General features: G+C 43.9%; 1 protein-coding gene and 1 pseudogene across 2 annotated transcripts in view; both read left to right on the top strand.

The window, feature by feature from the left end:
- The window catches only part of LOC147577686 (uncharacterized), a 67,589-nt gene extending 48,148 nt beyond the window's left edge, over nucleotides 1–19,441 (top strand). The window contains exons 5-11 of one of the 2 annotated variants that reach the window (XM_086676242.1): nucleotides 531–657; nucleotides 3,526–3,668; nucleotides 4,296–4,498; nucleotides 5,394–5,503; nucleotides 5,660–5,801; nucleotides 15,667–17,410; nucleotides 18,446–19,441. In XM_086676242.1, coding sequence (XP_086532368.1) covers nucleotides 531–657; nucleotides 3,526–3,668; nucleotides 4,296–4,498; nucleotides 5,394–5,503; nucleotides 5,660–5,801; nucleotides 15,667–17,410; nucleotides 18,446–18,526 — 2,550 coding nt within the window. In that variant the 3' untranslated portion in view covers nucleotides 18,527–19,441. Of the gene's footprint in view, nucleotides 1–530; nucleotides 658–3,525; nucleotides 3,669–4,295; nucleotides 4,499–5,393; nucleotides 5,504–5,659; nucleotides 5,802–15,666; nucleotides 18,343–18,445 lie in introns of those variants that run through there. The other variant, XM_086676241.1, reaches the window with a different exon arrangement.
- Nucleotides 19,442–19,566: 125 nt separating this feature from the next.
- On the top strand, nucleotides 19,567–24,023 carry LOC147577685 (ferritin light chain pseudogene; annotated as a pseudogene).
- The last annotated feature ends 416 nt before the right edge of the window (nucleotides 24,024–24,439 follow it).

Below are 24,439 nucleotides of genomic sequence, written 5' to 3'. Positions count from 1 at the left end.
GAACAAACTTGGCTCTCCCTGGAAATGAGATTTTTGTTCTAATCCAGTTTAATTTTGTTATCCAGAAGAGCTCAACATTCTCCTTCCATAGAACTTTAAGCCAACTCTCCAGGGCTATTCAGTAGCTTCCAAAGGGTGTCCCCGCCTCAGACATCTCCCTGCTAGTGACCTGTGACTTGTCTGCTAGACAGTCATTCTTCCCTTGGCCCCAAGCACTGCCACCCTTTTCAAGAGAGGATACAGACATGGCCTCCAACACCATGGGAGTGCCCACCTCATGGATGTTTTCTGGGTCTGGGGACAGCAGCAGCCTGATAAGATGGCTGTACAAAACCAGAGAAGGAAAACAGAAACAGTGCACCAACCAGACCCAGGATGGGGAGGGACAAAGACAGGTGAGTACACGATGCCTGGAAGGATCAGAGGTGCTAGACATGACTTAGGTTCATTGGAGGTGAACAGGTCATACCTGGCCTCAGGAAGGAAAGAAGCATCCCCTGGAGTGTGACACTGCCCCTTGGTCTTTGCAGTCAGATGTCATCTATCAGAGTGTGTTCGAGCTGATCCACAAGGAGGATAGAGCCATGTTCCAGAGCCAATTTCTCTGGCCTCCAGATGCAGCACCTATCAGCAGAGAGGGAGAGCAGGACAACCACCGTAAGTCAGGAAGGCTTGGGGGGAAAAGGGCAAATACAGAATCAATCCTCTACATGTGTTTCAACGCGGTATACATGTGTTTCTTCCGTGAGGAAGAAATTAGATGAGGAAGTCAGGCTTTCTCACTCAGATGTAGATTTCATTAAGCACTGATCGAGCACTCCCTAAGTCCCACGAATATGAGGGAAAGAGAGGAGGAAGGACTGCAATCACGAATCAGGTAGTGTGCGTTGGCACAGGACTCTACATCTTATATCTGTGACCTCATCTGGTCCTCCTAGGAACTGGAAACTATGCATGAGGCATGAGTACCTGTTGATTTTACTACCAGTAGGATGCAGGGAGGGATTTTTGATGATCTTGTTCACTGATGTATTCCCAGTGCCTGGAACAGTGTCTGAGACAAAGTAAACATTAGCTGCTTGAACAAATGAATGTTCAGATGAAGAGAGTGATGCTTGCCCAGATGGACCCAGTTGGTGAGTGATAAGACTCATGCTGGAGGAAATATCCTACTTGCCCAGGCAGGTGCATCCTCTGAACAATGATCAAGCTGGCACGGACTCATATTTGTGCATCTAGTGAGTATACAAGTTAGGTGGCCATTATGGCCATAACGTGTTACTCTGCCAACTGGTGGGATACCATAGGCAAAAGGCAATACTGTTCTTTACAAGTAAATGCCATTTTGTAGATCCAGATACAGGACCCCTCTCCAAGGATTTAGAGTACACTTAATGCATCCACAGAGGATGCAAAGAAAGGCTCTTCTGTGCTTTGTTGTGACGGATGGTTAGAAAAAAATAAAATACTCAAACAGAGGCTTCAATTAGAAAAAAAAAGTGAATCCATGTGCCAATATTTGCACACTAACGACATCCTTTTTGTGGTAGATAACCAAAAATATTAAGCAAGAATAAATTTACAAGGCTGACTATAATATATGGTTGTGTAAATTCGTAAGATACAGCTTTAACTCAATTCAGCTTTGGCTGCTGTGATTTTAGTCCATCTCTCTTCAAAGCCTGCTCCTACTTCAGACATTCGGCACAAGATTCTGTCTTGACTAGCCATAAATCCAGCAGAGTAAAGTTACTTATCACAAAATAGGACTTCACTTTTTTTCTTTCCCATAAGATTATCAGCTCATTGAAGGGAGGAACTTTGTCCTCAGCATTGAGCTTGGACCTCTGTGCGGGCGGTTTCTGTGTCTCCACCCATGTCCGTGTTGACTGGCTAGGGTCAAAAGAGAAGGGAACATAAGTGTGAAGCTCAGACTTTTGTACACTGCCTGACACTGCCAAGTTTGAATTATGTCCTTAACAATGGATAGCCTGGAATTTTGCATCTAATTTCATGTTTTTAAATACTTTTTATACCCTTATACCTCTGTAGTAGCAGAAACCATACAGAAGTCTACCTACATATTTATAAATATATGCATAATTTTTTCAAAATACAAGCAAAATTTTAATGCAGTGCTATAAACATGGAAGAAAGATATCTGAAGACCACCCAACTAATCCAAATTCCAGTTGATGTGTGCTTTATACATGTGTGTATATGTTCTAACATTTATTGATGGTGTACCATGTGCTAGGGGTTTTATTAAAGGAGATTACAAAAGTAGTAAAATTTATCAGATCATAAACCTGCCTTTGTTCCTCCCTAGCCTGCTACACTTTATTCTTCTGCAGAAGAATAAAGTCCAGACAAATCAGTTTTCATGTGACAAAGGCAAAACCATTAGCACAATTATAATCATACTTGTCAGGTTGAGAATTATAGCAAAAGATAACAAATTTGGTTTTTGCCTCTTTGACTTTCTAATGAATCTTCAATGGTACTTTTGTATTTAACCCAAAAGTTTGTTTTTTCCTTTATTATCCTTTGCAAAGGATACAAACCCCTAGGACAGGGAAGAGAGCAAGCTAAACCAGCACTCCAAAACGAGTCAAAGTGGCATCCTTTTTTACAGATAAATGGAGGAGGGCAGTGCAGGTGCAAGAAATAGCATGGGTGCAAAGTCCCTGAGGCAGAAGTGGACTTGGCATAGATGAGGAATGGCAAGGAGGACACTGAGAAGGGCACAGAGAGTGAATGGGAAACTGGCAGGTGACTGAGTGGGAAAGGGGTGCAGGGGTGCAGGCCACTATAGACTTTGAGGTAGGAAGCCACTGGAGAGTTCTAAACAGATAGTTGACATGATCTGACCTATATTTTAAAGTTACTCTGGCTACTGAATGGAGAACAGACTATAGGGGCAGGGGGAGAAGCAGGGACACCAGTTAGAAGGCTATGGCAAAGTTAAAACAAGAAAAGAAAAAAAATGACAAGAGTAACAGTCAATGTATAAAGGTTACAATGTGCCAGGCACTATTCCAAGTGCTTTACATATATAAATGTAGTTCTCATAATAACTTTCTTTAAAGAGAGAGAAGAAAATTTGGGCCAATAGAGTTGTTAAATAACTTGCCCAGATTCATACAACAGGTCTGGGTTCAGGGTCTGTGCTGTTCTCGACCTAGACGGTCTGCCCAGCTGATGAGAGACTGGCCAGCACAACAGAGGTATAAGTGATGACAAGTGGTTAGTTCCAAGGTGTATTTCAACAGTAGAGCAAATAGGGTTCCTGGATATGTATGTTATGTACATCATCTCATTTTTAACTTGATCCTCATGACACTGTAAAGCCAGCTTGAGTGGCTAATCAAGGTCATCCTGTCAGGCAAGGCCAAGGTTCACTGGGCCACAGGGCTTATGATCCCACATTCTCTCCACCCACCAGCTTCTTTCAGAGCTACAAATATTTTGGCTCTGTGGTGAAGAGTGTTCTAGTAGAGCTTCCTCACTTTTCTGTCTTCCCAGCTCTGCCTGGAGAGAACTGTCTCTCACTTAGTGGCACCCCCACTGACAGCCTTCAGCATCAGCCCTTGGAGGACCCCTCCTATCTGGAAAGAAGTTTTGTCTGTCGGTTCCGCTGCCTGCTGGACAACTCTTCTGGGTTTCTGGTAATCACGCTATCCTTACAGGCTCAGGAACTTCCTACAACAGAGCATGGCTCTGCTCAGATGGAACACTGCCCAAGGGGTGAGCCAGGCTTCCTCACCATCCCAGGAAGGGCCATCTGGCCTTCAGCTCACTGCCATTTCAGAATCCCAGGTTGTCTTTTGAACCTTCCTCTGCCTGGTTAAGATATGGGACATGTTTACTTGATATTTAGTTACACCTGTTACCTACAGTACAGTCCTAAGTGGAGATCCCTGGTGAACTCAGGATGTTAATATACACCTTCTTCACCATCCCCCAAATCAGCTAAAAGTGCCTATCAATTCCTGGAATCGTACACCCTCTCACAGCTCAATCAACTCTGTGGCTCTATGAAAAAGGCTGTGTGGGTCAAGGACCTAAGGGAGGATGGAGAAGCCATGAAAAATGATCAGGGCCAGATGGGCAAGGCAGAATGAGAAGGCTCCAAGCCTGCACACACCTATACTGAGGAGTCCTACCTGTTCAACTACAAGGAGGACACTGGACCCTCTGAGTTCCATAAAGGGAAAGTTGTATCAACTGTTTTAGCTGCTTCACATCTTCTTCTCCTTTGTCTTCTCATTACATTTGGGGTCTGCTTTTTCTAGGAGCTGAATTTCCATGGCCATCTTAAACTCCTCCCTGGGCAGAACAATAGATCAGAAGATGGCATCCTCATGTCTCCTCAACTCACCCTGTTTGCCATTGCAACACCTCGCCAGCCACTCACCATCCTGGAGCTCCAAAACAAAACATTTCTTTTCCAAACAAAACACAAATTGGATTTCACACCTATAGCCTGTGATTCCAGGTACAACGCTCTGACCAGAAATCGTGACTCCTAGGGAACCAAGAGTGCTTGGACACTAGTTACTAGTTACTAGTTAGCCCAAATCCTGAATCTAGAACCAAAGGCAAGGCAAGAACAATTGGCCAATCCTGTCCAAACAGGTCCTGTAATGTTAGTTTAAAAGATGCTGCTTATGGGGGCGGTGTAGCAAACCTTCCATGTAGGAATATGGGGTTTAGGTTAGTGTGATGCAGAGAACAAATCCTTAGTGATACTTTTCTCCCTCTTAAAGACTTCTAGTAACTAATCATCGTGAACCCCCAAGAAGTCCCACTATAAGAAAATCTAATTTAGTTGGGTTTGACCCAACTTTTCCCAAATTTTATTTGACCACTGAACCTTTCTTGGGGAAATCAATTAACATGCCCCTTAGAACACATTCTAGAAAGCAAGTGATTCAATGTGTTGTTACAACTATAATATGCACGTTTTATTTCTTACTCAAAGACTGGTCCTTAGCATGCTGGGGAGTCACAGAGCCCTTTGATGAAAGCTGTGGGACTTCTCCTTAACCAACGTTCACTTGTTCACCCACATGAGTGACTGTAGGTACAGACAGACCCCTGTTCCACAGCGCACGCAAGTAAGCACAGGCTTAAACAGCATTTTGGATTACAAGTGTGGTAGAAGTGTCCGAGACGATCCTGTCAGTGCGGAGGCCTCTTAAAGGTCCTGCTCCAACCCTGTGGCAGGAGAGGTAGCCTTGCCGGACCTGGAGCGTCCTGGGGAAGACCGCTCCTGGGCGCTTCGGTGGGTGGGCACAAAGCAGAAAAGGCTGCAACGGAGAACTGTTAGGAGTTTGAGGGATGAACAGCAAGGCCGTAACATAAAGGAGTGCGGTGTCTCCTCCGCACAGAGGCAAGGTGGTCCTGGGTTACACCGACAGCGAACTCTGCAGGAAAGGATCGGGCTACCAGTTCATCCACGCGGCCGACATGATGCACTGCGCCGAGAATCACGTGCGGAGTGAGTTCGGGAGGCGCCCTCAGGGCCCAACCCCGCCCCGCGGGGCTGGGGCAAATCCTCCCCCCGCCTGCTGCCCCCCCCCCCCTCCTGCAGAGGGCTCCCAGGGAGGGCAGGTGCGCGTCCGAGCTCCGATGCGAGCGCAGGCTCTCTCTGCAGTGATGAGGACGGGCGAGAGCGGCCTCACGGTGTTCCGGCTGCTCACCAAGCAGGCCGGCTGGCTGTGGGTGCAGTCCAACGCCCGCCTGGTGTTCCGTGGCGGCCAGCCCGACTGCATCGTCGCCCGGCAGCGGGCCCTGACGTAAGTGCGGCCCCGGGGGACGCGGGGCGCGGGGGGGGGGGGGGGGGGGGGGAGGGACCTGTCGTAAGTGAGGGCGCGACGTCCGCTGGGGCCCAGCGGCAGTGCGAAACCCGACAGAAATGAAGTCCTTGAGGTCCCCCTGTGAGGACCCTGTCGTAAAAGCAAGGTCCCGACGTAAGTGTAATCTTGCCACAAGACGTAACTAAAAGCCCGTACGGTACAACGAGATCCTTGTGCAGAGGACCCAATGCAAATGAGAACCGGAAGGGAGGGTCTGAAACCCTGCCTTGGGAGCGAGGTTTCCTCTAGCCTCGAGTTGGCAGCCTCTGAAGTCCACCCAGCTTTCAGGGGCCAAGTAAAGCTGCAGCTCATCTATAGTTGTTTGGCCGTAGACAGGACGCTCAATTCCCGTGGGCCTCAATCTCGGCCAACAGTAGGGTAGGCGGAGCACTCCACGAGGGGGGAGGGGAGGCGCTTTGTGAGCACATGGGTTCAGTTCCATGGATTCAGTCGGCCTTGTCCCAGTGAGGCTGGCGGAGTCCAGGAGAAAGAGACTAGCGCAAGTATCCGTGTGTGCCTTTGGCTTTTGTCATGGACTCGCCTGCTTCTGCTGAACAATTAGTGCAAGCATGTACATGCACACCTTTTTTCCCTAAAAGAACCACGGACAGGGCTTTATGTCAAATTCTCGTATTTGCCTGGGTCACCGATTCTCATATTCGTGGCTCCTTGGGCCTAAACCAAAATGGCTGCTCATATCAAGGCCCTGAAAACTGCTTACAGAGAATTCCCAGGTTCCTATTTACCCAGAGTTCAAATTCTGAACATAGAATCTTTCGTCAGCTATATTCAAAGGAAGTCACTGCTTCCCATTGCACTCTGCAAAAATCTGACCATGTGTCTCTCCTCAGAAATGCCATTCCTTCAGCCTGACTTCCCCACTTTTTTGCCACTTTTCTGCATTGGTAACGTGGTTTTTAGGGAAGAAGAGAATCAAAGTTATCACTCTGTAGGCTCTCCTTAGTAGGGTACACGTTCTGGGTAACACAAATCTGCCACTCACGTCCAGAAGACCCGGGTTTCATGGCCACTTTCTCGTCTATCTGCAGCATACTTTGTGAGCTGTAATATGCATACAAACAAGAGGAGTCTAATTGTTACCAACATGTTAAGACCACGAAATGTTCTCTTTCAGCATGTGAACTTACATGGCCAGACCCCATTTGGGTCTATGGCATACATGTATAACATAGATGGTCACAATTGGAAATGTAGGGAATGATGAAAGAGCCTAGATAAGTTATCTGGCCCAGGTCTAATTAGTGTCATATTTTGAACAGTGACCAGAAAGCCAATAATGCCAAAATATGCCACACATAACAAAACGTTCCTGCTTTCTGAGCCTACAGCCTTCCTGAATAATGCTTTGATCACAGGAAGTTATAGAACTGCATCAAATCACTTGGATTCTGAGCTTGATTTCACCCTGGTCTCAGATAAAGCACCTCGTAAATGTGCCTCAGTTTGCTGCCTTGCAAAAATAACAGAGCTTCAGTATGCATTTTCTGTGGCTCTTAGCAGCTCTATTACTCCTTGGCGTCACTGAGCCAGATGTTCAGAACCCAGTAGTTTTGTTGAGTGATGTTGATTTCATTAAGTATAAAAGTAATACATTCCCATTCTTGAAAATTTAGAAAATGAAAAACATTGCAAAAGTGAAATGAGAATCAGCTGTTATCCTACTACTCAGAGAAATTGTTGTCAATATATTGATGTATTTCCTTCAGGTATGTTTTGGCTCATATTTAAGTTTTATACTTGAAACTATTTTCTATATATAGTTTTATATTCTGGTGTTTCCACCTAAGAATAAGTTGAAAGCAAGTTCTCATATCAAAAGTATCCATAAATATCTTTATGACAGTACAGTATACTCCTCTTTGGATACATCATACCCTTTTATTAAATATTGGAATTAGGGAGGGGTTTTTCCATTTTTATGAAGGCATTGTGATGAACACTTATGTATATAAATATCTGGCTGCTATTCTGATTTCCTTAGGAGAATTCTCAGGAGTGGAATATTTAGGTCAAAGGGTTAAAACATTTCAAAGGCCCTTGATACTATTATCAAATGGCTTTCAAGAAAGGTTGTACCAAATTATTCTCTGGCCAGTCTTACTGCAACACCGACTTTAGCACAGATTGTCCTGGCACCAGATAGAGCAATGAAGAAGCAAGGTGTCAAGAAACAAAACTACGTTAACATATGAAAAATTAATTGCTCAAATAAGAAGTGTTTTAAATCCACAGAACAGGACAAAGTAAGTGAGGTTGGGGCAACAGAGTAACCATTTGAAGGATAGGGAAAGTTAAATCATACCTTTTTACAATGAAAGGTATTTACCTTCATACCTTTTACAATGAAACTTTATCCACATTTGATTCTCTTTTTGTGAAACTTTCATGGAACAGTTCTGCTGCTGGTAATTTTTGCATCAGCCCTCCCATAAGTAACAGCTATAGTAACAGCTATAACTAAAACTTCTGGACAAAATATTATAAAACAACAACAACTAACCAGTCACTGGAGAATCAACACTTGAAAGAAGGGAATGGCACTGGGTGAGTTTCCTGGGTTTTACTGCTTTTAGTCTGAAGGAAGACTGCCCTGGGGGCTGGGCAGGTTAACACCCAAATAGAAAATTTATGGTCTCAATGACATGAGAACTAGACAACAGAGAGTGCAGTGACCGCAGCAGCTGCAAAATGAAATAATAATTTCTAGTTTTTAACTTCTCTCTTCTAGAGAGAGAGCTGAAGAGAAAGAGCCCTCAAATTCTGTGAATAAACTTAGCCCAAATCCGCTCACCCCTGAACCATGTATGTGTGGGATGGATAGCCAACCTGAGGCCTAAAGAAACCAAACAGATTCCAGCTGTTGCCCATCACAAGGGAAACAAAATTTGCATTTTCGGTCAAGTTCAACAAAGCAAAAACGTCAATGGTCTTTGGAGGAACGTGACAGAATAAGAATCTACAGTATATCATCACAATGTCCAGGATTAAATCCAAATTTACTTGTTGTTTGGTCAAGGATGCAACCCAAAATTACCAGATATATGAAGAAACAGGAAAGAAAGTTTCAAAACTAAAGGCAGTCTCTGGAGACCAGCTCTAAGAAGGCCCAAACACTAGATAAGAATTTTATAGCAACTATTATAATTATGCTTATGGACATGAAAGAAAATATGCCTATGATGACTGCTATGATGAATTCAGAACAGAAAAATAGAAACTATAAGAAACAAATTTTTTTCATCTCCAAAGTTTTATTTAAATTCTCATTAGTTAACATATAGTGTAATGTTGTTTTCAGGAGTAGAATTTAGTGATTCATCACTTACATATAACACCCAGTGCTTATCCCAACAAGTGATGCCCATCACCCATTTAGCCCATCTCCTACCCACCTCCCTCCATCAACCCTCTTTGTTCTCTATTGTAAAGAATCTCCTTTGGTTTGTTTCCCTCTTTCTCTTTTTTCCCCTTTGCATTTATTCATCCATTTTGTTTTCTAAATTACACATATGAGTGAAGTCATATGGAATTTGTCTTTCTCTGATGGACTTATTTTGTTTGGCATAATACATTCTACCTCCATCCATGTTGTTGCCAATGGCAAGATTTCTTTCTTCTTGATGGTAGAGTAATATTCCGTGTGTGTGTGTGTGTGTGTGTGTGTGTGTGTATTCTTCATCCATTAATCAGTGCACACTTGGGCTCCTTTCATAGTTTGGCTATTGTTGATAATGTTGCCATAAATATTGGGGTGCATGTGCCCCTTCAAATCAGTATTTTTGTGTCCTTTGGGTAAATACCTAGCAGTGCAATTGCTGGAGTATAGGGAAGTTCTATTTTTAACATTCTGAGGAATCTCCATACTGTTTTCCAGAGTGGCTGCATCTGTTTGCATTCCAGTGTAAGAGAATTCCCTTTTCTCCGCATCATCACCAACACTTGTTTCCTGTGTTATTAATTTAGCCATTCTGACAGATGTGAGGTAGTATCTCATCATGGTTTTGATTCCTATTTCCCTGATGAGTGATGTAGAGCATCCTTTCATGTGTCTGTTAGCTATCTGGATGTCTTCTTTGGAGAAATGTCTATTCATGCCTTCTGCCCATTTCTTCACTGGATTGTTTTTTGGGTGTTGAGTATGATAAGCTCTTTATAGATTTTGGATGCTGACCCTTTATCAGATAGGTCATGTGCAAATATCTTCTCCCATTCTGTAGGCTGCTTTTTCATTTTGTTGATTGTTTCCTTCACTGTGCAGAAGCTTGTTATCTTGATGAAGTCCCAATAGTTATTTTTGCTTTTGTTTCCCTTGCCTCTAGAGCCATATCTAGTAAGAAGTTGCTCTGGCTGAGGTCAAAGGGGTTGCTCCCTGTGCTCTTCTCTTGGATTTTGATGGTATCCTAACGTTTAGATCTTTCATCCATTTTGAATTTCTTTTTTGTGTCTGGTGTAAGAAAGTGGTCCAGTTTCATTCTTTTGCATGTTGCTGTCCAGGATTCCCAACACCATTCGTTGAAGAGACTGTCTTTTTTCCATTGGATATTCTTTCCAGCTTTATCAAAGATTACTTTACCATATAGTTGTGGATCCATTTCTGGGTTTTCTATTCTGTTCTATGTGTTCTGTTTTTGTGCCAGTACCATACTGTCTTGATGGCTAAACTTTGTAATATAGCTTGAAGTCTGGAATCATGATGCCTCCAAATTTGTTTTTCTTTTCCAGGATTGCTTTGGCTATTCAGAGTCTTTTGTGGTTCCATACAAATTTTAGAATTGTCTGTACTAGCACTGTGAAAAATGCTGTTGGTATTTTATTTTATTTTATTTTATTTTATTTTATTTTATTGTTTATTTTTTGAGAGAGAGAGAAGGTGCAAGTGGGGGAGGGCAGAGAGAGAGAGGGAGACACAGAATCTGACGCGGGCTCCAGGCTTCGAGCTGTCACCACAGAGCCCTACGCAGGGCTCAAATCCACAAACTGTGAGATCATGACCCGAGGCGAAGTCGGATGCTTAACCGACTGAGCCACCCAGGTGCCCCAGTTGGTATTTTAATAGGGATTGCATTAAATGTGTAGATTGCTTTGGGTGGTATAGACATTTTAACAATATTTGTTCTTCCAATCCATGAGCATGGAATGCCTTCCTATTTCTTTGTGTCCTCAATTTTTTTTCATAAGTGTTCTATAGTTTTCAGAGTACAGATCTTTTACCTCTTTGGTTAGTTTTATTACTAGATATCTTATTGGTTTTGGTACAGTTATAAATAGGATTAATTTCTTGATATCTTTTTCTGATGCTTCATTATTGGTGTATAGAAATGCAACAGATTTCTGTACATTGATTTTATATCCTATGACTTTGCTAGATGCATGTTTCAGTTCTAGCAATTTTTTTGTGTGGAGTCTTTGGGGTTTTCTACATAGAGTATCATGTCGTCTGAAAATAGTGAAAGTCTGATTTCTGCCTTGCTGACTTGGGTGCCTTTCATTTATTTTTATTGTCTGGTTACTGAGGCCAAGACCGTCAGTACTGTATGTTAAATATTAATGGTGAGAGTGGACATCGCTGTCCTGTTCCTGAGGAAAAAGGACTGTTTTTCTGTGACGTAAAGCTCTCATTTTTTCCCCATTGAGGATTATATTAGCTGTGAGTCTTTCATATATGGCTTTATGATGTTGAGCTATGTTCCTTCTATACCTACTTTGTTGAGAGTTTTTATCAAGAATGGATGCTTTATTTTGTCAAATGTTTTTGCCACATCTATTGAGAGGATCATATGGTTCTTATCCTTTCTTTTATTAATGTGGTATATCACACTGATTGATTTGTGAATATTTTTTTTTTAAATTTTTTTTTTCAACATTTATTTATTTTTGGGACAGAGAGAGACAGAGCATGAACGGGGGAGGGGCAGAGAGAGAGGGAGACACAGAATCGGAAACAGGCTCCAGGCTCCGAGCCGTCAGCCCAGAGCCTGACGCGGGACTCGAACTCACGGACCGCGAGATCGTGACCTGGCTGAAGTCGGACGCTTAACCGACTGCGCCACCCAGGCGCCCCTGATTTGTGAATATTGAACCACACTGCAGCCCAGGAATAAATCCCACTTGATCATGGTGAATGACTATTTTAATGTACTGTTGGATTCAATTTGCTAGTATCTTGTTGAGAATTTTTGCATCCATGTTCATCAGGAATATTGACCTGTAATTCTCTTTTTTAGTGGGGTCTTTGTCTGGTTTGGGAATCAAGGTAATGCTGGCCTTGTAGAATGAGTCTGGAAGTTTTCCTTCCATTTCTTTCTTTCTTTCCTTCTTTCTTTCTTTCTTGAACAGTTTGAGAAGAATAGGTATTAATTCTTCTTTAAATGTTTGGTAGAATTCCCCTCTGAAACCATCTGGCCCTGGACTTTTGTTGGGAGATTTTTTTCATTACTGATCCAATTTCTTTGCTGGTTATGAGTATGTTCAAGTTTTCTATTTCTTCTTATTTCAGTTTTGGTAGTTCACACGTTTCTAGGAATGTATCCATTCTTTCCAGATTGCTCAGTTTGTTGGCATATAATTTTTCATAATATTCTCTTCTTAAAAATTTTTTTGAGAGAGAGAGCATGCAGGGTAGGGGCAGAGAGAGAGGGAGACAGAGACTCCAAAGCAGGCTCTGTACTGTCAGCACAGAGCCCAGTGTGAGGCTTGAACCCACGAACCGTGAGATCATGACCTGAGCTAAAACCAAGAGTCAGATGCTTAACTGCCTGAACCACCCAGGTGTCCCCATAATATTCTCTTATAATTGTATTTCTGTGGTGTTCCTTGTGATTTCTTCTCCTCATTTGTGACTTCATTTGGGTCCTTTCTCTTTTCTTTTTGATAAGTCTAGCTAGGAGGTTATCAATTTATTAATTCTTTCAAAAATCCAGCTCTTCATTTCATTGATCTTTTCTACTACTTGTTATTGTTTCTATATTGTTTATTTCTGCTCCAATCTTTATTAATTTCCTTTTTCTGATGACTTTAGGCTTTATTTGCTGTTCCTTTGCTAGCTCCTTAAGGTGTAAGGTTAGGTTTTGTATTTGGGACTTTTCTTGCATCTTGAGGTAGACCTGTATGGCAATATACTTCCCACTTAGGGCTGCCTTTGCTGCATCCCAAAGGTTTTGGACTGTTGTGTTTTCATTTTCTTTGGGGCTTCCATGTATTTTTTTTTATAAGAAACAGAAAATTTGAGATAATATCTAAAATAGAAAGCTCACTGGGTGGATTTAACAACAGATTGGAGATGACAGGAGAGTTTATGACCTGAAGCTAAATGAATAGAATCATCCAATCAATAGAACAAAGAGGGGAAAAAAGATTGAAAAAAGAAATAAACAGCCTGAGGGATCTATGGGACAGTATCAAAAGGTCTAACATGTAGGTAAATGGAATGCTGAAAAAGAACAGAGTGGGCAATATATCTATATCTGTCTATCTGTCCATCCATCTGTGTGTGTGTGTGTGTGTGTGTGTGCAAGCATGTGTCCATATGTTTGAAGAAATAATGACCAAAAACTTGCCCAATTTGATGAAAATTGTAACTGCAGATTCAAGAACCTCAGTGAATTCCAATCAGGATAAATACAAAGAAAACCACACCAAGGCATAGTCTTGTCAGATGTTGAACACCAAAGATAAAGAGAAAACTTTAAAGGCAATTTAAGATAAAAAGGACATTACATATAAGAAACAATGATTCCAATTATTGTGGACTTTTCATCAGAAACAATGGTGATCATAAGACATTAGAACAATATCTATGAAATCCTTTTAAAATTTGTCAACTCTGTATTCTGTGACCAGTGAACATATCCTTCAAAAATAATAGCAAATAAAGACATTTCTATTAAACAACAACACCAAAAAAAACCCTAACAATTTATTGCCAGTAGACCTACAGTTTAATAAATGCTAAAAGAAATACGTCAGGGGGCGCCTGGGTGGCGCAGTCGGTTGGGCGTCCGACTTCAGCCAGGTCAAGATCTCGCGGTCCGTGAGTTCGAGCCCCGCGTCAGGCTCTGGGCTGATGGCTCAGAGCCTGGAGCCTGTTTCCGATTCTGTGTCTCCCTCTCTCTCTGCCCCTCCCCCGTTCATGCTCTGTCTCTCTCTGTCCCAAAAATAAATAAAAACGTTGAAAAAAAAAATTAAAAAAAAAAAAAAAGAAATACGTCAGGCTGAAGGGAAATAATATCCACTAAGACCTTAAACCTCAAAAAAAGGAGTGGAGAGGATGAGAATGGTAAACATGTGGATAAATATTAAATATTATTTTTTTTACTTTTTAAAGAATACATACAACTGCTTACAGCCAAAATTAGAATATAATATGTGATTTATAACATATGTAGATGGCATATATGTGACATCACTAACATAAAAGATTGGTTTTAGAAGCACATGGACTATACCATGGAAAGGTGCATGTTTTATGTAAGTGACACAGTACTAATTGTAAGTAGACAGTGAAATGTTGAAGGCGTATTTCATAAATTCTAGCAGCCATTATAAATATAATGCAAAAGATAGAGCCAAAATCCATTATATAAATGAAAATTAATTTCTTAAAAAAGTAATATATTTAGGCAGGAAAGGGGTGGATGGGGGTAGGGGAAGAAGGGACAAAAAGAAAGTAAATAGTAATATAAAAGACCCCAATCCAGATATGTCAATAATTCCATTAAATGTTAATGGATAAAACACTCCAATTAAAACACAAAGATTATCAAAATGCATTTTATTTTTTTTTTCAACGTTTATTTATTTTTGGGACAGAGAGAGACAGAGCATGAACGGGGGAGGGGCAGAGAGAGAGGGAGACACAGAATCGGAAACAGGCTCCAGGCTCTGAGCCATCAGCCCAGAGCCCGACGCGGGGCTCGAACTCACGGACCGTGAGATCGTGACCTGGCTGAAGTCGGACGCTTAACCGACTGCGCCACCCAGGTGCCCCTCAAAATGCATTTTAAAAAGTGCCCTCAACTATATGTCTTCTACAAGAGATATGTTTTTAAATAGTGTCACAAATGAGTTGGAAGGAATCAGATGTAAAATAAAACATATGTAATAAAAACAGTAAGCACAAGAAAGCAAGAATGGCTGTATTCATGCAAAGTAGACTTAAAGACAAAGGCTATGACCAGAGATCTTCAGGTGAGATACCGGCTTCTCTAAAGGCCCCTCCAGTGATGGGGATTCCTGTGCCCATAGCATCCTGGTCAGCTTCTGCCAAAGGCACTCCTTTTAGGTCAGTTTTCCTTTGTAGAGCTACAAATCAAATGGAGTCAGCCCAGCTGAAGGTTTTTCACTTTGCTAAGCATGATGTTACATGACTGTTGGGGCAGCCCTATAGCAGCCATATCCCATGAGTCTTTTGGAAGGGAGAGGAGGAAGGAAGAGAAAACTATTTTTCCCAATGAAAAACAGATGTGTATGTCATATTTGCATAATAACTTATTCTTTTCAAAGTAAACTTAAAGTTTAGGGAATTTCTACATGGATTTTTGGACTACTCCCACAAATAAGCAGTTTCCTCAGACTACTTCAGAATCCAAGACAGAAAGTGCTTACCAAGAATGTAAGAGAGGAGCAAGTTCGATATTGTGGCTTCTCCCTTGTATGGACAAGCCAGAACAGACGATGTCCTGCCCTTTGCTCAGTTACTTGGCCACTATTGTCCCCTGACCAGGAGAGCCCTGTTTTCATTCTTATATCAATTTTCAGATGTGGTCTTTTGTTTCGTTAACCATAGGAATGCAGAGGGGGAAGATCACCTGCGCAAGAGGGCCCTGCAACTGCCGTTCACCTTCACCACAGGGGAAGCCATCCTGTATGATAGCAGCCCCCTGAGCCCTCTGACTTCCCTCCCAGCCAGGAAGAGGATCCGGGAAAGGAAGGGCACCCCCACTGGTCAGGGCCCTGTGCACCCAGGCTCTCTCCTGGGAGCCATGATGCAGCAAGATGAATCCATGTATTTGTCCTGCATGGTCCCAACCACCCAAGGCTCACCCTTGGAGAGGCAGGGGTCCAATGGCAGGCATGAGGACAAGGAAGAGAAAGAGAAGGAGGAAGACCACTCCTTCCTGTCCCTCATTGAGACCCTGCTGGAGAAGGACACAGAAGAACAGCCTGATCTCTGCTCCACTCTCCAGCACCTGGGGGTCACTGACCTCAAGCAGTGTTTGTGGGAAGAGAGCCTTCTCAGGGCTGACTCAGGCCCTGCAGGGTCTCAGAACTTCCACCCACTGCCCTCCAGTCAGGGAGGGGGCTCCCACAGGGAAAAGGAAGTACTTTTTCATGACAGTGGAAATGTGGCATTGTCCCTACCAGCCAGCACAACTGTTCCACAGACCCTAAAGCCACAGCCTTCTCTGGGCTCAGGCCAGCTAACTGGGGAAGTAACTCCACCTCAGAACATGGGCACAGTGCCCAGCTGCCTTCACACACACACCCAGCATTTTTTCACCACTGGCCCTACATTCCAGAGCCCTCCACAGTGGCAGCCTCAGCACACCCAGGCAGCAACTTTAAATTTTGGGATATGCCAGAAACCAACAATATTTGACTTCAGCCCCCTCCCCGAGGCCTCCAGCCCCAGACAGCCTGCTCAGGTGTTTCAGCCAAACCACACATCTTTGCTCCCTTTAGGAGAAAATGTTGTCCCTGGACACCTGGATCAGCCAGACCCTGGTTTTCTTGATTTTTGCAAAGAACCTATGCTCTGGACAGCCTCACACAGTGGTCAGTGTCAAGGGCCCTTCATCTCCTCAGACCCTACCTCCTGGGGCACCCATCCCTCGGAGAGCATTTGGGATTCCCCCATCCAAGGCCAGCCAGTAATGGTCCCTGTGGAAGTGGAGGCAAGGCAGGCCCAGCCTGACCCCTTCCACCACCTGAAGTCAACCATGGCCAACTCATGCCCTCCATGGGCAGGGCCAGCCAGTGACATTCCTCCTGAATTGTGCTGTGGTTTGCCCCCATCTGTGCAGGGGGCACTAGGTACCCCAAAGGGCACACTTGGGAGTCAAGAGCACCCACCGCACTCCTTGGTGGTGAGTCAACTCTCGGGGAGCCCTGCCTGTCCTTCCCAGGAGCTCCTGCACAAACCCTTGGCTATGCAGGACTCTTACAGCATGGACTGCCCCTGCCCAGCTGCCAAGCAGCAGCAGTGGCTGCAGACCCAGGAGGCATACGGGCCAGTGAGAGAAGGATTTCCAAGTGTCCAGCACCTGGGTGGCTGCTCAAGAGATGCCATTCCCCCCGCCCTGCAGCCGAGCCCCTTCCTGTCCTCCAAAAGCGGCTCCCCAGGTATAGGCAGCAGCCAATGCAAGAGCCCAGCAGAACCCACAAGGCGGAGCAAGGACAGACCGGTCATCCTAGCCCCAGGTGCTGTGGTAAAATCCCAGGTGCAGTCCAGCCCTGTTCTGCCTCCCTGCCATCCTGACCCTGCCTGCCCATCTACGTCTACGCAGGGCAGCCATGACCTCCAGCTCCAGGTAGGTGTTGGCAAGCAGGACCATGGGAATTTGGGGGTAGCAGGAAGGGGTGCTCCAAGTGCAGAGCTGCTGGCAGATCTGAATATGAGGAGGCATCAGCCCAGCTAGCCAGTATTGTTGGAAGATCCCCCAGCCCAGCTGGGCCTAGGCACAGCATTGCTGTGAGGCTGCAGAGCAGGCACACATGGACGGATTCTGCAGACATAGCAGGTCACTGTCAGTGTTGGTCAACTGAGGCCAGTGATGGTGGCAGGAGCAGCTTTACCCCTGGGAGTAGCCTGGTTATGACCTGGTAGGCCCTCCAGCTGTAGTCTGCTCCGACTCTGGTGTCTCTTGGGCCATCACTGAGCCACCTGGACACCTGCATGTAATTTAGCCCAGTTTTGGACACCCAGAGTTGGGTTGGTTGTAAGAATTTTGAATGTGATGCCCTTTTCTGCTGTGCCCTCCTCCTGGCACCATTTCCAATACCCAAAAGCAGGTTACCACAGGAGTGCTATTCGTCGTCTGGTGCTACCAGGGAAGCAGGACCTCCACACACAGATTCTTCAAATAACTAGCATACACCCCCCAAAGCAGCTTTGGATGGAAGTCACACCAGCGGTGTTGTGGCCCCTCCGCCTCACACAGAGGAGCAGATGTGCCTTTCTGGTGATACAGGGATGCCCTTAGGGCTAAGAAGGAATGTGGTGTCCCTGAACCCCAGGTAGCCCCATATGACTTCAGTAAGAGCTCCCCTCACTTCTCTGGATATTCTGCCCAGTCTCGTGTCACTCTGCCACCTCTCATTTCTGGGGTCTTCAGGCTCCTTCAGCTCACACCCCTTTTCAATTTTTTATTTTCCATCTGCCATAAGTTAGAAAATCAAAAGACCAAATTTGTTAGACTTCTATCTGAAACCAAAATAATTCCTAATTAAAGCCGCAAATTTACATCTTTTGTAATCAAGTATCAATTTTAGAGTCCTTGGATTAACCCTCGTGTTTTATAATTTTGTTCTAACTGTTCTAAATGTTTCTCATTTTCCCATGGCAGTGTTATCAAAACAAAGTGCACAGCACCAGAGCACCTGGGATTGCAAGCCTCAAAGGAAGCACGTTTTCCTCCAAATTCTGACTTAGGCCATATCGTGCTCTTCGCCCCTGTCTGTGAACGTGATTTGGAGCCTTAACTATTAACATTTTCCCTTGAATTGAAGTATCTTAAATTTTCATATTTCTGGGTCAATAGTTAACTGTTTTCTATGTGTAATTACACATATCTGAAACCTTATTCTCTGTATCCCAAAGATATGTGGGGTTTTTTTTCCTCATTTCATTCTGTGCACTTTATACTCAAGACACACACAGAATTCTCATCCTTGTTAGAAAAGTAACTTTCGATCCACAAAAATGTTTATAGGAAAGAGACATAATGGGCATCCAACCCCCTAGACACATTCCAACATTTGCCTTCACAATGACATTTCCAAGCTCAGAGCTGAGGCTCAGCATCAGACAACCTATTTACAATCAGGGCCACCCAGACACATGGTTCTTACAGCACAATGACATGCTGAGAGCCACACGTGGAGAAGGGATGTGAGCCCTTTGGCCTAGACCCCTGAAAAGGGTTTGGCCTTCACCCAGTATCTAGGACACGGGAGAAGAGGGTCCTCTGTGGAGCCCATGTGTAGAAAGAATCGTGTCCTGCCTGAGAGGAAGGCATGGGGACGCTGTAGATGGAAGATCCAGACAGTGGTGCACCCTTGAGGCACAGAGTGCCTGGACCTCAGTCTCCCAGCAGAGCAAACAGAAACACTGGCGGCCACTACTTCTCCTGCCATAAAGGACTCAGAACGGTTGAGACTCACAGTAGCACTTCCACTGACTTGTGAGGCTTCAACCACAGAACTCATTGTTCAGGAGCTGAATGGATGAAACATCATCAAGTACAACCACCATTGGACTTGTTCACCACTGTCACCCAGAACCAGGCACACAGTGGGTGCTTAATGAATGGTAATAAACAAGTAGTCAGGAGTGGCCAGAGGGGCTGGCTATACTGGTTCACTCTTTTGTGGGGTGTGGCACACACTACCCTCTAGGGTACAGGGCTCCAACCAGCTCAAGGAACCAAGGGAGCTTCTTCCATTACAACTCAATGGAAGGCCCAGAGACTCTGGCATAAAAACGACCAGAGGGGCCTCCACTGCTGCAGAGTTTGTAAGTTCAGACAGGGAGGGGCTGCACTAGGTTCCTGTCCAGGACCTTCACGGATCAGGAATATGCCCCCTCATTAGCCAAGGTCATGGAAACCACTCTTGGAGCTGGGGGAGGGTTCCCACCAAGCACATGGGCTGACAGTGGGGTAGGGAGTTTCGTAGAGGGAATTTAGGGTTCTCTTCAGGGATTATCAGAGAAGATGCTATTGAAGGCATAAACAGAAAATCCAATTCTGTCTGATTTAAACAGATCAGGGGTTGCTCCCCAGATAGAAGCCCAGTGCAGAAGAGAGTCTTTGGGATACTCCAGTGTTGCTGATGTTTCTCTCTGGTTCTTGGTGCTTCCCTGTGTAGTGTGTTTGCTTCACTCTGGACATGTGGCAGTTCCAGAGCCCAAACCACAGCCACAATGTGCCACACAGGAGTCTGTCCTTCCTTTCTGTGCCTCTCTTTCAAGAACAGGTAAAATTTCCCCAGAAGTTCCCAGCAATAACTTTTACTAACCTAAGATGAATCATGTGCCTTTGTGTGAACTAATCATGGAAGAAGAACACAGGGAGGATGGGGATGCCTGGGGTTTCTGGGATTTCCCAGGTAGATTTGGGAGGCCCAGAGCACAGCACTGGACCTGGGATCATCTCTCATTCCCGAGTTGCTACTCAGTAGAGGAGAGGTGACTGTACCATGGGTGGAGAGGCTTTTGGTACATAGGCAATTCATGAATCTTCTGAAGGCTTGGTGGGCTCTCTGTCTTTGCCATCTAATGATCTCTGATTCCTGCAGCTGAGCTAGGCCCACAGGTGGCCACAGGAAACACAGTAACACAGGGGCTGGCATCTAGACAGACCCAACTCTAAGCATGAAGGCCTGCGAAAGTCCAGGGCAGCTCTCACCCAGCTCTGACTGGAAAACCCAATATCACAAAGTATTGGTAATTATAGTTGGCCTAAGGACTCAGTGAAATTCCAGTCAAACTTGCCAGGTTTCTCATAAAACTTGAAAAATTGATTCAAAAATATATAAGGCAGGGGTGCCTGGGTGGCTCAGTTGGTTAAGCATCTGACTCTTGACTTCGGCTCAGGTCATGATCTCATGGTCTGTGACTTCAAGGCCCACATTGGGCTCTGCATTGACACCGCCGAGCCTGCTTGGGATTCCTTCTCTCTCTGTCTCTCTCTCTCTCTCTCTGCCCCTCCCCTGCTTGCTCTTTAGCTCTCTCTCAAAATAAATAAAAATAAACTTTAAAAATCTTTAAAATGTATAAGGCAGATGAAGGACCAAGATTAATCAAGATATCTAGTCATAAAGAAGAACAAAAGGCTATAGTTGCCATATTGCCTGTCAAGGCTTTCATAAAGCACAACAATGGAGAGACTATGGTATTGGTGTGCAGTCACACAGAGCAGAGGAATAGATTAGGAGCCCAGAAATAGACCACACATCCAGGAACTCATATGCCAGAAGGGATCAGAACTACAGTTCTGAATAGAACTGGTTTATTCTAGTGCACCTGGAAGTCTCACAGATCTGACTCCTGCTTCCACAGTATTTGCATGGAGCAGACCCTGGAACTCCCCTTCTTCCAGTCTCCACCCACCCTCCAAACTTTTTTCCAGTGGCAACCTTCAGAGCCATCTTCTCAGCACTCTCTGCCTCCAGGACCAGTCAGCACCCTACTTTGAGCTAGCTCCTTATTACCAATAAACCATGAGCTCCTAGGTTTGTCAGAATTATTCCCCCATGGTGGGGTGTCAACCACCTCACCAACATGCATCTGTGGCCCTCCAGCACCTATCTCTCTCTCTAGGCTTCTATTTCTACTATGAAGACATAGCTCTGGAGGGCATGGGCCACTTCTGCAAGTTGGCTGAGGAGAAGCCCAAAGACACTGAGCATCTCTGGAAGATGCAAAACCAGCATGGCAGCTGCATCCTCTTCTAGGACATATGAGCTGTCCCAAGATGAGTGGAGTAAAACCCTGGATACCATGGAAGCTGCCCTGGCTCTGGAGAAGAACCTGAACCAGGCCCTTTTGGGTCTGCATCCCCTGGATTCTGCCCATGCAGACCCCTGTCTCTGTGACTTCCTGGAAAGCCACTTCCTAAATGAGGAGGTAAAACTTATCAAGAGGATGGAGACCACCTGACTCACTTCTAGCAGGCTGGCTGGCCCCAGGCTGGGTTGGGCAAGGATCTCTTCAAAAGCCTCACCATCAAGCATGACTAGCAGCCCCTGGAGCTCCACCGCCTTTGAGGGGCCCCTCTGGTAATCCTCTGGTGCCAGGGCTTCTGCTTGAGCTTCTCTATGCAACTACTAGGCAATTTTTTAACCACCCTGGAATGCTCTACCAAGTCACAGACCAAATGGAAGAAATAAAACAATAAAGCTTTTTGCAGGGGAAAAAAAAAAAGCTATAGGGGACAGATAGGTCATTCAGCAATGGAGCTAAAATGATTGGTTATCCATATGGAAGATAATAAAATCGGGTCTTAGTCTTATGGAGCACATAATTAATAAAGTCTAAATGGAGCAGATCATTAGGAAAAGCAAAAGTTTCAGCATTTTATTTATTTTTTTAGACATTTACTTTTGAGAGAGAGAAAGAGAGCACTAACATATGGGGGGAGGGACAGAGAAAGAGGGAGACACTGAATCCAAAGCAGGCTCCAGGCTCCGAGCTGTCAGCACAGAGCCGGATGCAGGGCTTGAACTCACGAACCACGAGATCTTGACCTGAGCTGAAGTTGGACACGTAACCACTTGAGCCACCCAGGCAACCCAAAAGTTTCAGCATTTTAGAAAAAACTATAAGAGATTATATTTATGACCTCAGGATAGGAAAGAATTTCTAAAACAAGACATAAAGAGCAAAAGCAAAAACAAAAAAAAAAAAAAAAAAAAGGAAAGAATTGGTAAATACTTTTTAAATACATTAAAAATTAGTAACCTTTATTCATAAAATATGCCACTTGAAATGGAAAGACAAATAAAAACAAACTATTGGGACTACACCAAAATTAAAAGCTTTTGCACAGAAGAAAAAACTATCAACAAAAGGCAACCTACTGAATGGAAGAAGATAGTTGCAAATGATATCGCCAATAAGAGATTAATATCCAAAATATATAAAGAACTCCATACAATTCACCACCAAAAAAAATCCAACTTAGAAATGGGCAGAGGACCTGGACAGACTTTTCTCCAAAGAAGACATACAGATGACTAACAGACACATGAAAAGATAATCAACATCACTCGTCATCAGGGAAATGCAAATCAAAACCACAACTAGATATCACCTCACACCAGTCAGAATGGCTAGAATCAAAAAGACAAGAAATAAGGATGTTGGCCAGGATATGGAGAAAAGGAAACCCTTGTTGGTAAACAGAGTTGGGTTTTCTGTTTATGATTTCCAACAGCAGCTGGGAATGCAAACCGGTGCAGCCACTGTGGAAAACAGTGTGGAGATTCCTCAAAAAAATTAAAAATAGGGGCGCCTGGGTGGCTCAGTCGGTTGGGTGTCCGACTTCAGCTCAGGTCATGATCTCGCGGTTCGTGAGTTTGAGCCCCGCGTCGGGCTCTGTGCTCAGAGCCTGGAGCCTGCTTTATATTCTGTGTCTCCTCCTCTCTCTGCCCCTCCCATGCTCATGCTCTGTCTCTCTCTGTCTCTCAATAATAAATAAACGTTAAAAAAATTTAAAAAAAAATTAAAAATAGATCTACCCTATGATCCAGTAATTCCATGGCCCAGGTCGAGGAAGTACAAAGAGCTGAAAAGAGGATGAACCCAAAGGGGTGGAATATATTAGACTCTACTTGTGAGAGTTTACATTGTTATAAATTTGGAAAAGAATTCAAATTTGGAAAATAATTATCAGTGAAGTCGAACAAGTGCACCCTACTCTTCCTAGATACACAAAAGAAGATAAATGATTGCACAGATATATTGTGAGATATTTACAGATATTGTGGTGGCTGCAAAATCCTTGAGACACCAACAAGGCAAGCAAATTCTGTAATAGCCATATGATGGGATACTGCATTCATCAATGGAAACTAATGCATGCATTAACATGGGTGAATTTCAGAGACATAATGTCAGATAAAACATGTAAATTGTAGAAGAATACACATAGTATGATACCATTTATATAAAGTTTAAAATAATTAAAATGAAACTATTTTATTAACAATACACACACATGTATTAAAGAATGATAAAACCTAAATATCAAAACTGTGGGGGCAGGGGGTGAAAACAAAAAGCAAAAAATAGGATGTGATTGGGAGGGGCAAGCAGGGTGTTCCCAATATTGGTAATGTTCTGTTTCTCTCACCAGTGGTGGGCTCATGGGTGTCCTTTTATTATTAGTGGGTATGTATGATGCTCCATAACATTAAAAATACTTTTTAAAATTCTCCCTATGCTTCTATTGTGAAAGGGACCAGTTACATAAAATGGCACTTCCCAAAGTGTGGGATCCTCAGGATGTGATGTAGGGGGTCTTGTTAATATCCAGGATAATCCCCCAGTGTGGTTCTGTGAAGTCCGTAATGCCATAAACATCTATTCTTTTAAGCAGAAACTAGGGCTCAGCTGGGTACTTTCCCAGTAATAGTACCTAGATGGAACAGCATTATTTTATTTTTACATTATTTAGGAGGTCTTGCTTATCTATTCATGGCAAGGCATATATTTTTTCCATTTTAAAAAAAGAATTCTACCCCCAGGAAAACGTTGACTTTTCCCCTTATTCTTTTACTAGGTACAACCGAAAGCCCTAAACATTATATATAAGACACACATTTTTAAAAAGGCTGAA

This window comes from Puma concolor, chromosome C2, assembly GCF_028749965.1.
Source record: "Puma concolor isolate L17-30 chromosome C2, mPumCon1.1.hap2, whole genome shotgun sequence".
Taxonomy (NCBI): Eukaryota; Metazoa; Chordata; class Mammalia; order Carnivora; family Felidae; genus Puma; species Puma concolor.
The sequence above is the reverse complement of the archived record's forward strand: the minus strand, read 5'-3'. Positions and strand labels throughout refer to the sequence as shown.